This window comes from Podarcis melisellensis, assembly GCF_964234715.1.
Source record: "Podarcis melisellensis genome assembly, chromosome: 3".
Taxonomy (NCBI): domain Eukaryota; kingdom Metazoa; phylum Chordata; class Lepidosauria; order Squamata; family Lacertidae; genus Podarcis; species Podarcis melisellensis.
Window position 1 is genome coordinate 44252033 of NC_138530.1, and position 16958 is coordinate 44268990.

General features: G+C 39.0%; 1 protein-coding gene across 1 annotated transcript in view; it reads right to left on the reverse strand.

Annotated features, from left to right (window-relative positions):
• FMN2 (formin 2) overlaps positions 1-16958 on the reverse strand; it is a 146400-nt gene that overhangs the window by 29964 nt on the left and 99478 nt on the right. Inside the window, exons 9-13 of the mRNA XM_081905781.1 lie at positions 16453-16544; positions 16200-16329; positions 13315-13461; positions 9412-9471; positions 8227-8347 (exon numbers count right to left, since the gene is read on the reverse strand). Coding sequence (XP_081761907.1) covers positions 8227-8347; positions 9412-9471; positions 13315-13461; positions 16200-16329; positions 16453-16544 — 550 coding nt within the window. The remainder of the gene's footprint in view (positions 1-8226; positions 8348-9411; positions 9472-13314; positions 13462-16199; positions 16330-16452; positions 16545-16958) is intronic.

Genomic DNA, 16958 nt, shown 5'->3' on the forward strand with positions numbered 1-16958 from the left:
ACTTTTGTTGTGTCTTCAGGCAAAACCAAAATGCTTTATGTGCTTATTTTTTGTGGCAGCTATGGCATAGTACAGTAATGATAAAGGATACTCTATATCTTCTCCAAATGACTGAGAGCTGGAATAACTCCTCTTTAAGGAAAGCTTACCACATTTAGGGATTTTTAATTTAGAAGAAAAAGATGAGTGTGTAGGGTGTGTGATAGAAGTGTATAAGATTTGACAAATCCATGATTAGTAAGGCTATCAATAGCTGGTAGTTATGATAGCCCATGCACTATCAGAACAGTATGCTTCTAAACAGCAGTTGCCTGCAGTCATGAGCAGGGAAATATTCCTTAGTTCATTTCCTCCTTGTGGGCTTCCTACAGTTGTCTGTTGTCAGAACAGAATGCTGGTCTAGAAGGCATTGGTCTTACCCAGAAGGCTATTCTTATATTCCTAATGAAAAATAGTTTTCATCTTCAAAATGCTCAAGAAGGCCTTGCAGATCCCAGAAAAGAATCTTGCAAATATATTCCAAATGTTTCAAGAAGCTAACATATATGTTTTGGTTATTCTCAGCTGGTGGCTCCTAGCAAATAATCACATTTCATGACTGCTTTGAAGTTTAGGTCATCTGCAGCTTATCCTTACCTCAAACCTGTATCCTCCCCTACAGCAAACCAGTGTGAATAGCTGCCACCAGCAGGCAAAACAAAAGCCTTCTATCCACTACCATCCCAGGCACAATTCTTTATGTGTAAGAAGTAATAAGCACATATTTATCATAAGGTTAAGTGGGTTACTAGCTTGCTTAGAGAGTGACCAGACTTTTAATTTAAACCACAATCTCTGGTTCATATATAACATTAAGCTATGAACATGAAGGTAAATGCTACCAAATGCTTCTCCCAGCCATGTGGGATGAGAAAGGATGGGGAACTACGAGTCAGAGGTTTGCTCAGGCTCAATTCTGCTAAACCATGGTTTAGCATTGCCTGTGAACTGAGCCTATGTTTCACTATCAGGTTTCAGAAAACAATGCTCTACTACAATTTATGGAAGAAGGCAATCAGATGCAGTGTTACATTCATTTTATTTTAATTAACAAAATTATAGACCACATTAAAAAAATAAGTTATTTGCACAAGACTGAAATATTTATAAGAAAACGCCAATAAAATCATCAGTCTTTAAAAACACTTAACCATAATTAAATGATCAGCATATAGATATAATCTGTATTGTTTCTAGCCAATGCACACAGCAATGAATGATGGTTAAGCAACATTCCATGATACCTGGACCACTGTCAGCACAGGAAGAATATCAGCTAATTTGCCAAGATGTTGATACTTTAAATGCAGTATTGGATTCTGTGAAAATCCACATTCATCCAATGAGAAAAAACTGTGCAAGGTATTAATTTGCCTCCAGTCTTAAACCCATTTACTAGGGAGTAAGATCCACTGAATTTATGGAGGCTTATTTCAAAAGAAATATGCATACAATTGTACTATTTGTGAATCAGTCAAAAGACAAGAGCTGAACAAACATATGATCAAGGTAAATTTCTGATTTGATATTCATGGCATTCAGTCATATTTCAGCTTAATTTTGTAGGTTGAGGGGTGCATGCCATAATTCATAATATGTCAGATGTCATGCATCTGGGTATAAGTCTACAAATATACATCCAAATTTGCTCACATTTGAAGAATCTGCCCTTTCGGTTAGACAGTGAGAAAAATGGTGAGCACTTCTTATTTGGGTACTTTGAAAAGTTCCCCCAAATTTATTTTCAGAAATATATTAGGGATATAGGTCTTACATATTCCTGGAAAGAGAAACGCCATCTGATCTGAGTACTGCAGAGTCATATAGAAATGCTTGAAGTCGGTAACTTTAAAGGGAGTTCAAATTTAATGCAGGGAAACGAAGCCAGGTTTATCTGAATTGCACACTTTTCCATGAGAAGAGAAAGACCTCTCAATTTTCTTTTATTTATTTTTTTGGTATTGTTAGGACTTATGCTAAGGACTGTTGAAGCTTCAAAAGCCTCTACAGACAGCTCCTTGTTTGGAGTTTTAAGGACAGTAAAACATGACTCACAGATTGACTGAAATCCTGGCTTTATTTTACATATGGTTTAGGTTTAGGAGTCTGCATGCAGTGATGTTTCAGTCAATTAACCCTTTCAGCAATGTTTGCACAGGCTACTGAAGTATGTGGGTGCAGCACTAATGATTAGCTTGCCACAGCAATGTTTTACGTGGAAATCCTAAGAGGTTTTTAAGCAGCGGTCATGAAAACCACTGTTGAGTTGAGTAGTCCTATTACCTTGAAATGAATTATGTCAATATTAGCAGTGTATGTGGGTTGTAGTTCATTAGCCTTCAGGACCATAGCCTTAAAGTACTCTTACATGCAGGCAGCCCATGTCAAAGTGACATGGACTCAGCACGACACGAAAAGCAGCAGCAGGAGGGCTCCTGACAAGAAGTCTGCATCAACCTCTATAGGAACTACTGACCTGGGTCTGCTCTGGGTGAGCCAGAATGCAACTGGTCAGATCTAGGAAGATTGTTTTGTATTTCTGAGGTCTGAAGTTTATCTGACACACCACCTCTCAGCTATAAAAATGACTTTCCCTCCTTAAAACACACACAGAAATCAGTTATTACAGGACTGAAGTCATTTCTAGAAGAAGAATGGAGAACACTTAGAAAAACGGTGAAAAGTACATAGCATAATGCAAAAGTGATATGTCTATGGAGGTTATACCAAAATTGTAAACCACTACAAAATGGGTACAGAAACATAAGCATGTTTAAGTGTCTGACTGTGTCAGGATTACCCTTACTGTCTTTTAATTGATTCTAGTGCACAGATTTCTGCATGAACATGAAGGGGGCAGATGGAGACGTAGAGAAGGAAAGCCATTCCTTTATAGAAGAGTCTTTGCTTACATTTCAATCCAGCATCTTCAATGCACAACTGGTGAACTTAATTTTTCATTGTAAACTGCATCTGAATGTATACTGGACCAATCCACACAATCAGTGTGATGTGTTTGCAGTAATGTCACCCAAAGTCTTCTTTTTACTAAGCAAGATCCACACCCCTGTGAACTTGTTAAGACAGCAAATCCGTGTTTCTGGAAAGAGGATGATATCCCTCTGTAGCCTATTCCACCTCCATGCACACCCAGTAGCCTATTCTACCTCCATGCATGAACACCCAGTAGCTGAAAATGTTACACCCCCTGTTGCAGATGGGGTTTCAACTGTTGAACTGTGGCAGTGCTGAGCTGCAATTATGTCATACATTAATATATCCACATGACTAGTCACAATTTAGTCCAAGGATCAGCACATTTTTGGGTCTGTGTGGGCACAACAGCAAACTAGAGAACCTATTGTGAGCAACACACACACCCCACAACCTATTGGCTATAATAAAATGTTTCTTTCAAGCCTACTTTGAGTGGGTGTGGGACAGGAGAACATGTGAGCACCAGGTAAGCACCTGTTGGTGCATATGAGCCCCCAGACACCACACTGGAAATCCCTGATCTAGTTTTATCTATGCTCATTGATTATGCTCCTAATCAATTTTGGAGCCTTTTTTTTAAAAAAAAAGAAATAGTTTGCAATGGAACATCTTCCAATGTGCCTAAATATACTTTTTTCAATGACAGAAAGTCATTATACTTTTTTCAATGATTGAAAGTAGTGGAACTGCAGCCAAAAGTACTGGGACTTGAATATATACTCATTTCAGCAATATCTTCAACAAACGCTAAGATGCGAGGGGTGGGGAACCCTGCAGGAGTTGACACAAAGTCCTAAACTTAAAATTCTCCTGTATCATTCCAATGCAGTAGCAGCCTTTCTCTTTAACAAAGCAAGTTGATTTAAGTATTGTAGCAAGTGCTAAAATTTCAAGTGTGGAATGACAGAGTTACTGAAAGTTATTACTCGACATGACTGCATCTAGGAGGTCTGCTGACAGCCCGGAGAGATCAAAAGCAGATCAGGTTGCTTAACAAACTATATGTCACTGAACTGAGAAAGGCTAAACTGAGAATCCTGGAGAGCTGTGAAATTGGGGAGCAATTGATGGAGCCGAACCAGTAGATATATTAATAAAATCCCAAGCTGTCTCGGGTCCTTTGTTTATTAGAGTGTCTGGTACATAACAGATTAATGTCCAGCCACATAATGCTTTAAAACAAGGGCAGAAGAAATTGGGGGCAGCAGAACAGAATGATTAGTGAAATGTTACATAGTTATGAAAACTGGACCTGAAATTCGTGCTCTAAAATAGAAGAAATACCCCAATATGCTCTTTTGAACGTCTAAAATTGCATCTTCTTTACATAATACCTCTGAAGTTCCCCCTCATGCCAGTATTAGCAGTCTCCAGTGCACAGTACTGCTCTTAAAACAAACAGGGAAAATAAAAAGAAGGAACCTGTGCAATCATCCTGAAAACATATATAAAAACAATCTATCCCCACAAAATTTTCCCTTTTAAGCACATGTGCACCCAAGCTTATCATTCTGATTACACACCATAAAGAAAACATTTTACATTATTATAAAAATAGTTTTAAGTTAGCATGATTTCCCACAGATTGCTAATACGCTGAGACAGTCAGATGTAGCCCCACAAGCTAGCTGTTGCTCCGTTTTTATGTAGCACAACTTTCAAAATATAGGTAGGAATTTCAGAGGAAATAGCAATCACATTGCATGATTAGATTTGGAAGGGCAGAAACAAATGCACGTTACACCCAGCAATTACTGGGAAATAAGCGGTGCAGGTATACCACTTTGGAAATTATTTTGTACACCAACTTTGCTCATTAATATAGTCATTCTTATTTTCTCAGTTGTGGAGAGAGAAGTACAAACCAACAGTTTTATACTTAGGTCTCAATGAAAAGTCTGATTTAGAATCTGAGCAGATAGATGACTCTCAGACTGGTTCAGTGCTAGCTCTTCCATGGACCCTATGAACTTGTCCCTATCTTATTTTTGGTCTTGTCGTTGTCCTCCCTTTGCGAGCCTTACCAAACAAGTTAAGCTTTCTACTACTAAACGTGGGATACAAGACACAGAAGTGGTATGGTCCTCCTTGCTCATGACTCAGTTGAAGAAATTTCCTGTCGGTCTCAGCATGGATTTGCCCACAAATCAGGAACTAAAAGGTGCTGGATAAGTGTCTGGAGCTAGGATAAAGCTTATGGCTTACATCTTAACCCAACTTCCACTGTCAGGATCATCAGGCGGGCAGGGTTTCCATTCACAGGATGTACAAATGAACATAAGAGGAGCCCTTCTGGATCAAGCCAAAGGCCCATCTAGCCAAGCATTTAATTAGCTAAAGGCCTGGGAGAAGAGGAATGCTTTGCCTGGTGCCTAAAGATGCGTAACGTAGGTGCTAGGTGAGCCTCCCTGGGGAAAGCAGGTTGTCAAGATGTTCTCATGATGGCCAGCCAGATGCCTATGGGAAGCCTGCAAGCAGGACTGGAGTGCTACAGTACTCTCCTCAATTGTCATTCCCAGCAACTAGTATTCAGATGCACAGTGCCTCTGACTACAAGCAGAAGGGAAGCGCGGGGTTTTACTGATCTATCCTTCCCCCTCTGCCCCTTGAAAATCTGTTCCAGAAGGTTGGATGAATTTCTGGAGCAGAATGAGAGGCATGTAGGTAGCTGCAGGGAAAGGGGAGATGGGCAAAAAATGCTGCTTCACCCATGAACTTGAGCAGGAGCCCCTGCTCGATCCCAGTTCCCTTCATGAATGGAAGGATTCTTCCGTTTGTGTAGGGCTAGGTCGGATCCAGGCCTCTGGATGTAAGTTTTACTAGCTCAGGGGAGACAGCGTGTGACAAGGCCTTCTCCATGGCAGTGCCCCATCTATGGAACACCTTCCCCAAGAAGATGCCTCTGCCCCTCATACTGATGACGTTTAGACCCAAACTGAAGACATATTTGTTTAGTCAGACTTTTCAGATATGAATCTCAACCAAAATTTCAGCAGCTGGCATTGTTTTTGTGTTTTTTTGTTTCTTTCTTTTAGAGATGTATTTTTAGATGTTTTTAATTATTGCTTGATTATCCTTCTGTGTTGTTCACTGTCCTATGCTGTCACAGCAGGAAGGGCCATAAAGAAAGAAAACTGATGGCAAGGAGCATATATGACAATATGCATGAGGAAAATAAGAGTATGCTTGAGCGTCTATGTACATGCAAGGAATCTGTGTTTGTGCAAGTAAGAAAGAGATATATGGTGGGGAATGGGGAGTAAGAGTACATATCTGTTTAGTTTTAAAGTTATTCGGAACCCTCCCTCCCCACAAAAAGTGTATTCAGCTATTAAGATGAGCATCCAATGGTTTATAAAACTTGCAAAAGCCATCGATAAATTCAGCTAAAGCCATTAAAAGGATTCTTTTCGTCAAGTCAAATTGCACTAGCTTTAATGCCATGCTAAATTTGCTGCTTTGAAAACCTCAGAAAATTGTTTCCTCATGTGAGAAGAAACTCATGTCATGTTTTTCCAACTGCTTGTGACTCTTAAGAGCTTTATCTTGCAACCTTAATCACCAGTCTCCATTTAGAATGACATTGCTTGACTGTCATGTGCAGGACCAGCATTATATTAAGCCAGAAGCAACCGAGAGATACTGCACGGTTTCAGATTGGCTTGTACAACTGAGAAGCAGGGGAAATCTCTATTAATAATGGCAATCTCAGAACTTGATTATTGCAAGGTGGGGTGACTCTTGGGCCTCATCCCAAGGCTCTAGCTGATGTGAAATGCTGCGGTGAGGCTTGTTGGGGACAGACACTACTTGTGCTCCAAAGCTTGCACTGGCTGCCCACATGCTACAGGGGCAGCTTCACGACTCTTAATAGTCTTAATTAAAAAAGGTAAAGGGACCCCTGACCATTAGGTCCAGTCACAGACGACTCTGGGGTTGCGGCGCTCATCTCGCTTTATTGGCCGAGGGAGCCAGCGTACAGCTTCCGGGTCATGTGGCCAGCATGACTAAGCCGCTTCTGGCGAACCAGAGCAGCGCACGGAAACACTGTTTACCTTCCCGCCAGAGCAGTACCTATTTATCTACTTGCACTTTGATGTGCTCTCAAACTGCTAGGTTGGCAGGTGAGTCTTAATTTACAAGGTCCTTAATACAAGGTCCAGGATATCTGATGCTTTATAGCCCTGCTCAATCACTGTGTACTTCAGGGGAGCCTCTATTAGTGGTCCCCATGGCTCATATACTTGGCTTGAATCCACAAGGAGCTGTGCTTTCAGCATTGTGGGTCCAATTTTCTGGAATTCCCTTCCAAGTGAGGTCAGACAGCCCCCTATCCCTCCTGAACTTTCAGTGCTTACTGAACACTTAAAATAAAAATCCACCAGGATCTTTAATTGTGGGACTCTGAAGAACATTTCTTAAAGGATCCAACACCAGCTTCTGGAATTGGAAAAGCAGAACCATTTCAAAGCATTATATCCAACAGCCATCTCAGACAGATATCATGGTCATTGGTATCAAAAGCCGCTAAGAATTCCAAGAGAACAACAAAGGCAGTTTCAGTTCCAAACCGGGTCTGAAACCTGTCTGAAATATATCTACCAAATCAGATTCATCTTGTAATGACATGTTCAGCCACCAAGACAAGAATATTAGCAACTGTCTATGGTTAAATAAACATCTGTCTTGTTGAATATATGTCGTGGTTTAAGACCATCCTGCTGCTTTGGAGAGCTAGATTAACAGAACAATCCTATACATGTCAACTCATAAATTAGCTCCACTGTGTTCAGCAGAACTTATTTCCAGGACTGCAGCCTAAATAGCCCATCAAGAATACTCTGGCACTTATAACAATTTATATATTAAGCTCTGTGTTCTTAAATATTGTGCCATGCTTTCTGTGCAAGTTATTTCAGATTTTCTACGTGATATGTCAGAAATTCCAAATGATGACTTCCCTCACAGCCCATTCACCTTCTCAAGACAAACCACATAAGTTATGTAGAATAACTGTTTTCTCTTCTGCAGAAGCTTGGTTTTGCAATCAATTGCTGATAACATTCACTTGAAGGCTTTTATTCATATCTGTGACATACATTTGGCTTTATGGGCATCATATCTTTCAAACTTTAGATACACAGAAAGAAATCTTCTAAATGTTTCTCAAAAGGGACTGCAAACACGTACCTCGCAAGTCTTTTTTAAGTTTGCGGAGATCCTTCTGAAACTCTTCAAATTTTAACTGAGTAGCTTGAAAAAGGTCCTGTGGCTCTGGAAGAGGGAAGATGCACTGCTCTTTTCCAGCATCCTGACAAAGCATAAAATAAATAATATTAAAATATTTGCAACTGAGGTATGAGCTCAACTTTTAACACCTACTTATTAAAGCAAATATAGTATCTAAGCAGTCAAGGTACAGGCTTGTTAATACCAGATAAATGGAATCCAACAAGCAAATGGGCAATAACACTTGGTAGCTCATTGTGTGCTTGTGGAAAAGATGAACTAGTCTCCAACTATATTTAAAAAGGTAAAAAGTAGAGTAAAGTGGCCGGAGCCTCAAGATGAGTGGGATAGCTGTATTTTTCCAGCTGTAAAGCAGATGGAGACCAGGGCATAGTTACACAAGAACAGGGACTAGAAACCTGTAGCCATCCAGATGTTGTTGGACTACAACAGCCATTATCCCTGACCATTGGGCTAACAACCTCTGAAGAGAGGGAAGAGACAGCTTTCTCATCCCTGCGTTGAAAGATGAACCGAAGCTCCCTGTGCCCATTAAGCCCAGTAGTAATATGACTTGATATTTATTTCCAGATTCATTTCTGCAAAAATGATGTACACATTTTCTCAGGGAAGGAGGCCTGAGCTAGTACTGTTGCCTTCTCAAAAATATGGATATCCCAGAGTAACATGAGATTGCAATTTCCAATTCTAATTTCAGTGTATGCAATTTTTTATGCATGATTGTGAAGTATTAGTTTTTGTTGTAGATGGCATGTACAATCTTGAATGGATTGTTTTGGCAGATGTCTCTGACGCCACTGAGGGGTAAGCTTCAATCTACCCTTCTGGTAGTTTTTCTTTTAAAAAAAACATGTTATTTTGCTTATTGTATTTTTATACTGTTGTAACCCACTCTGGGTCCTTAGGGTGAAGAGCGGGTTAGAAATCTAATCTAATAACCATAACAACAGCAACAACATTTCACCTCAAAAACATATCCACATTCCTAGCAGATAATGGTCAATCAAAGCTATATGCAGAGCATACTGTCACACTTAAACCACTAGAAGACAGTGAATTAAGCTTCAGTGACAGAAGCAAGAAAACCAAACCAAAATAAGTTAAAATGGAGAAATTTATACCTACCTCATCAAAATTACGCAAATAATATGATACGATATATGACAGAAGACTTCTGCTGTTGTCCTGTACGGGGCAAAATTAAATAATGAAGCTATTGTGAATAAAATTTATCCAATTTTTGCGAATCATTTCTATTTTTTATACAGTTGGTAAACCATTAAACTAGAAGGTGAAGGAAACTTAGGAAGAGGACAAGAGCATTATAACTCAGAGCTATGTTAGCAGAGAAGCAAGAGCTGACATATTAAATCAGGATTAAAGGAAATAGAGTCCAATCTTGCATGTATATGAACAGAAAATTAAAGGGAGTGTTGAATGCCCAAAATATGAGGACATCTGTACAGTCTTTTCTTTTATCCCTTGTTTCATCTATATCTAGCTGTTATTTTCCGATAGTAAAGGGCAATGGCAGAGAAATCAATGATGATAGGGATACCAATGGACAGAATGTAAAACTCTATTAATGATTCCTTAAACTGAAAGTTTCTGAACTATGTCTGCTTCAACTTAAACCACTGGATACTGTTTATAACTGAACAGTAATGCAATTAATAGGAAACAAATGCTGGAGCTTGAGGGCAGGTTATCCAAAGAACTGTTGGCAATATGTTTAAAGAGGACAAAACAAAGTACTTCTTCATGCAAATCACACACATAGTTTATGAAACTCATTGCCACAGGATGTTATGGTGGTCACGATGCATAGATAAGGGACGCGGGTTGTGCTGTGGTCTTAACCACTAAGCCTACAGCATTTCTGTGCGCTGCTCTGGTTCGCCAGAAGCGGCTTAGTCATGCTGGCCACATGACTCAGAAGCTGCATGCCGGCTCCCTCGGCCAATAAAGCGAGTTGAGCGCCGCAACCCCAGAGTCAGTCACGACTGGACCTAATGGTGAGGGATCCCTTTACCTTTATGCATAGATACAGCATTAGACAACTACATTAAGGAAAACTCAGTCAAAGCCTATTAGCCAAGACAGTTAAAACATTGGCCAATTTAGAGGCACTATACCTCCTCTTACTAGTGACAAACATCGGATAACATTCTCCATTATGCCCTGCTTGTAAATTTCCCTGAGAATTTCTGGGCAAGATGGAACAATGGTCTAAGAATAACCTTTCTTATTTTCTTAAAAAGAAAAGAAAAAGCACAACAATTTAATTTAGGATCACTAATAAAGGAACCTGCATGAAATTCAAAGTTCAATACAGATTCATTTTGGAAAATATGCAGATGTAATGATAAAACACAACAATTTCAGTACAACTTTCACTATGTAGAAAAGGAGGGTTGTCATTTTCATAAGTTATCCCTAATGCAGTGTTTCCCAACCTTGTGCCTCCAGCTGTTTTTGGACTACAATTCCCATCATCCCTTGCCACTGGTCTTGCTAGTCAGGGATGATGGGAGTTGTAGTTCAAAAACAGCTGGAGGCACAAGGTTGGGAAACACTGCCCTAATGCATGTTCTGAAATTTCAAGAAGTGTGCTGTGGACACAGCAAGTATAAATGAATCCAATTTATTTGGCATTTTTTGACATTGTATCACGGAGCTACTTAAGCCTTCACATCAAACAATGCCAACATCAGTGTGCTGGACTGCCAACATCAGTGTGCTGGAGTCTGAAGGCTACAGCATGGTATTGTCTGCCAGCCTCTGGTGTGCAGTGATGATGCGAGTTGCCACATTCCATGAATTGTAAGCCTCTCAGTAGCTTGATCCAGATCCACTTCAGAATGGATGGGACCTTAGTGTCTGTTGTCCAATGTGAAGCCCCACAGAGGATACATACTCACACCTGAACACCATTTCTTACGCTTTCAGCCATTCATAGTCATTCTGCTGCATGCAGAATTGTTCCCAACATCAAAAATCACAATTGGGGGGCCTTTTCACTCTTCTACTTTTATAGACTTATTTCTAGTATTAAGGGAAATTTGACACCTAGTTGACTATTGATAATTTTTGGCTAGTATTTGTTTCATTGTCTTTGGTCACTTCAGACATTACCAATTAGTGTTCAAAGTGGCCAAATAGAAAGAAATGCTTCATTCCAGTATGTATTCCTGGCCTTTCTCAACAGTCTTGAAGTGATGCAATGCTAAAAGACTGTATTTCAGTAACTGACATCAGCAATGGGATGGGACCAATCAATGATCAAGATGGGAAGCTTCCTAGAAAAATGAATCCTGCAACAAAATTCATCAAGTTACTTTTTTTTGCAATTTGCAGTGTTACTTAGCATTCAAATCTCTTCTACTTGCTTCCAAGGGTACATGTGATATATAATTATATCCTTAAGACTTTTTCCTATTTGTAAATGCTTTCTATGCTTTGTAGACAATCTTATAAGCAATTAAGAGCTTGTTCACATAAGGTTATCCTGAGAGAACAACTACTTAACGTCTTTCTACCTGTTTCTGATTTCTTGCTAATTAAAAAAAGAGAACCTGCTAGATTAGCCAAACTTTTGATATAATTCTTGTTAATTAGATACATTCATGAGGGACAGATAGGTAGCCGTGTTGGTCTGCCATAGTCAAAACAAAAAAAATTCCTTCCAGTAGCACCTTAAAGACCAACTAAGTCAGTTCTTGGTATGAGCTTTCGTGTGCATGCACACTTCTTCAGATACACAAGAAGTGTGCATGCACACGAAAGCTCATACCAAGAACTGACTTAGTTGGTCTTTAAGGTGCTACTGGAAGGAATTTTTTTTATTCATGAGGGATACATGTATTAAGGTCTGACCATGTATATGTGCACTATCACCATTATCTTATATATAAATGGTGGGAAGAAGAGTTTGAATGCAATAAAACATAGAAAGTGTACTGTTGACGGAATCTCTGAAACATTTGGTTATCTAAAAGTATGAAAACAATGCATTTTTGGACCAAAGCTCACAATCTGAAAGAGGAAAAATTATTGTCTAAAAAGCTACTATTGGAATGGGAAACAAAAGATGAGCTGGTTAAAGCCTCAATGACCCACTGGACAATTGATATAGGGTATACAATAGAATTAAACCTCTGGGAGAAAGTCTGGAAGAAAGAAATTCACTGCATGTTACATGTTGAAAGAGAACTACATGAAAGTGATTCATAGATGGTATTTAGCCCCAAGTAGACTAGCTAAAACCTATAAAGTGGAATTGAATTTGTGTTGGAAATGTAAAGACATGGAAGGGGCTTTTTCATATGTAGTGGGCATGCAAAAAAAGTTAAAGAATATTGGGAGGTGATATATAATGAGATGGAAAAAAATGTTTAAAACAAAATTCCCCCCAAAACCCCAGAGGCATTTCTGTTAGGAATGGTTCAGACATTTATGTATGCAACAACAGTGGCTCGGATCCTATTAGCCCAAAAATGGAAGGTGAGGGAGGTCCCTAGCAAGGAGGACTGGTAACCTATGATGATAGAATATGCAGAGTTAGCAGGTCTAGCAAGCAGAATTAGAGAGCAAGAATCACAGTTATTTAGAGTGGAAAACTTTCACTGAGTGTGTAGTAAATATTTGTGTACAGATGAAAATGCTGGCAGTATTAAGGAAAAATCAACAGTATAACATATTTAAAAGGGATGTACGATGGGAGAACTGAATTAGATATATAAAAATATGCAGGAATGGTGGGTAAATTAAAAGAACATTGGAAGGGAAGGGAGGGAAGAAGTTGAATGGATGGCTAAAATGGATGGCTATAATGAAATGTAAAAATTGAAAATGTGATAAAAATTATTATTTTTTAAAAAAACAACAGTATGGTAACAAGATTTTAAGGACCATATACATAACAGATGTGATCAATCATTTATTTAATGACTGAGGTAACCACAGGGAATCTATGAGCTAAAGAATACAATATTAAGTTTTACAACAACTGAAAAGAACCAAACTTACGCTACTCTTGACATCTTTCAGTTTGGGAAGTATGTCTAACCCAAAGCCATCTGCTTGTCCTCTTGTCCTGTTTCCACCATTCATGTAATTCCCAAAAGCAAGGACCAAACTTAAGACCTGCATAACTCCTGAGCCATTCTTCAGTGTCTGAGAAAACAAGATACAGAGCAACTTCTTCATCAGAAATATTTGGTTTCATTTAAGAAATAATAGACAATGGCAATGGAAAAAATTATTATTTTGTTATAAGAAATATATATGCTGTAACTTACTTTTGCATATCATATTCATGCTATGATTATCTCAATAAAACCTCAATGGTAACAATTTTGTAGGACTTAACTACAACCCGTGTTGCTCACGGGTTACAAATAAAATAACACCAAAATGTTGTTCAAATGCTGAAAATTTTACCACCACCCCTGCCCTTCCCTGGCACAGGAATATCAGTACTTATTAATCATTTGGTATCATTAAGGTCATGCCTCTTCAAGAGATACACATATATAATAGGGAAACCCAGCCAGCTGGGCAGGGTATAAATAAATTAATATTACTATCATCATCATCATCATCATCACCATATTTTGTCAAGAGAAAGTGGTTGGAGGTGTCATATAACAGCTCAACCATAGAAAATGTTAGGTGGAGCTCTAAGTACATGCTCTATCTGGCATATAGCAGGTGTGTACCTGGGAAAGAAAACACAGATTTTGACAGCAGGGGAAAGTCACAATAATGTTTTATGTGATGGGGAAAATTCATAAACAGGGGATATTGGAGGCCCACAGGGGACGTGTGCAAAGGCTGCATGTGCATTAGAGTAACTGGGCAAATATCACCATAACATAACTTGCAGCAATCAACTCTGGATTTGGCACCAGAAAAAACAGAATGATTCCCATTCTTGACAAGAAACAACCACAGAATACATGTTGTGAAGAGTTTTCTCTTCACTAGCAAATTAGTCATCTTACACTTGCTAGCAGAGAGATAAATAAGCTTCACCAGCAGCAATGGTGTGAGCATGACTCAGCCAGCAAGAGAACCCCTGGCACACCAATGCTTGGCACAAAGGAAGACCACCACCACGTAGGCTTCCGCATAGTGGGTTAAGCCCCACAACCATCCTCTGTTGATGGAAGGAGGTATCTGGAACAATGGAGCCATTCTGTTATACTTTGAAAATTATACTTCTGTTTCTCATTAAGAACACACACAGAGACAATTCTTAATGAGGTGGGCCACCCTACTTTTAGCAACTGGATTTTTGATGGCTAAAAAAGGATGGCAAACAAAAGTCAACTCTTCTTAAAGGCCTAAAAAGCTTCATTAGTATTATGTTAGATGAAATCTGTTTACTGATCTCTTGAGAATAGTAGGGGAGGGTGAAAGAGGACAAACTAAACCTCTTTTTTCTACTCAGACCCTGTACTGCAAGACTGAGGGGAAGTATTCACTCAGTTGCCTCAGGCAATGCCCAATGAAAGACTCCTGAAAGAAGGTGGCCTTTTTGATTGATTGATTGGTTGGTTGGTTGGTTGGTTTGTAGCACCCTCTTCCCCAACCAATCAGAATGAAGGCAAGGGAAAGGCTTTCCTCAGTGATATCGGCACATGGCCAAATCTAATTGATTACGTAGTACCATGACAGTATAAAGTTCATTAGCCAGTACCAGACTGGTTGGGATAATGTAATGACTAACCAGGGGGGAATGGCATCAAAGCAGCAGCACTTCAGACTAAAAAGAGACACAAAAATCACAGAAAGAGCTACAGCAATAGGGTGTGGAGTGGGGAGTGTTTCAATACCCTCAAAAGCATGCATTTCACTCTGAAAATGTTTTGGGGCAGTCAACGCAACCTAGATTTTTACCCCAGAGAAATATGATGGTGAAGCAGTGAGATGAGAGTTAAGGTGAGAGTTTTTACTGCAACAAAACATGTGACTTGTGTATCGGTTTCTACAGCCAGAACAGGCACTGTAACCTTCCAACAGCTTGACTTCAACCACAAAAGCGCACTACTACATTGTCTCCCAAGACAGACAGATGCCAACCAACCAACTTTTAATGCAAGCGACAAATAATCAGGGTTTTTTCAGCTGGAACTCACTGGAAATGAGTTCTGGCATCTCTCAGGTGGGCCCCATTGCCATTATAAGAGAACGAGGGAGGTGTTCATATCTCTTTTTCTAGAAAAATGGCACTGAAAATATCAGTTGTACATTGCTGCAAAGAGCTGTTTGACCATACTTGCTACATTTGTAGAAGAATGTTTAGGAATGTTTAAGAATTTGTAGAAGAATGTTTAGGAAATGTAGCACAATTTCATACGTGTCTACTTAACAGTAACTCCCACTGAGTTCAATGGGGATTATTCCCGATTAAATGGATATAGGATAGCAGCCATAGATTCTTATTGTAGTTAAGTTTCAAGATGTTTAGCTAATGTCAATGTCACCAAATTACTCCAATCTGATTATTAGAAATTATAACAGAAAGGATGTTTACAAAAATTAACACACACATTAAGAGAAAAGGCCAAATAGTGTTTGTTTAGAAAATGCTAAAGGGAAGGCAGCATCAGTTACAGACAGAAGAGATTTTGCTTTGGCACAGGAAGAAGGTACATTATTCTCTAGAGGTTGGTGTGCATTGGCTACAGACTTGTGATGTTATATTTCAGGACTGAAAGCCAAATCTTAAGATTTGCTTTGATCTTGAAGCACAATCATAAAATGTTCCATTCAGCAGGACTGCTATCCTTCACATTTAATGAGCAGCTAAAGTAAATAAAACTTTTGAAATATGAGTATTGCTGAACAAGAAAGATTAAATATCAGCAAATCTAACCCTCACATCACATGGTCCAAAGTTAACCTACCTCACACAGTTTCTGCAACAATTCAAGTTTGCTGTGGATGGAGGAAATGCTTTCAGAAAACGTTGACTGGAACAGGATACAAAAGACTCGTTCTGAGAAGTTGGGAATGAGGGACAGCTCATAAAGAAACCTGCCGAAGTTAATGAAAAGTATTATTTAAATCTATTATATGAATTTCACGGGCAAATTGTTCTCCCACAAAGCAGAAGGTAGCATTGCAGCCCAATAGAATGCCCAACCATAGGGTCCTTACTGTTCAGGTTTGTCCAAAGACTTGGCATTCTCCTTTTCTTTACTTGACTTGCCATGTTTTTCTATCTTTTCAAGTTCATCTGATTGTGCTCTCTTTAAAAAAAGACAAACAAAGAGGGGGGTTGGAGGGAACATTATGGTTTAAAAGCAGAATACAAATACAAATAAAATAAATTATATAATGCTCATAACATGTTAATCAATTAAAATCAGTTATGACTCCTCATATTAAGAAAGTCAGCTGTTTATATAGATGGTTTCAATGGTTTCAGTGACTTAGTTTACTGAAGAATGATACATGCAAGAATGTTTGATGCCGAACAAAACTTCTCTAAATGTAATGTTATGACTGTTAAAAGTTTGCAAGAGATCTATTCATTCAAGCATACATAAAGACAACTCATGGTCGTCTTCTTTCTCTCTCTCACACACACGCCACACCTTTTGAGTTTTTCATATATTTTCCTAGATCCAATGTCTAGGAAGCACTATTTCTTTTCACTAGTT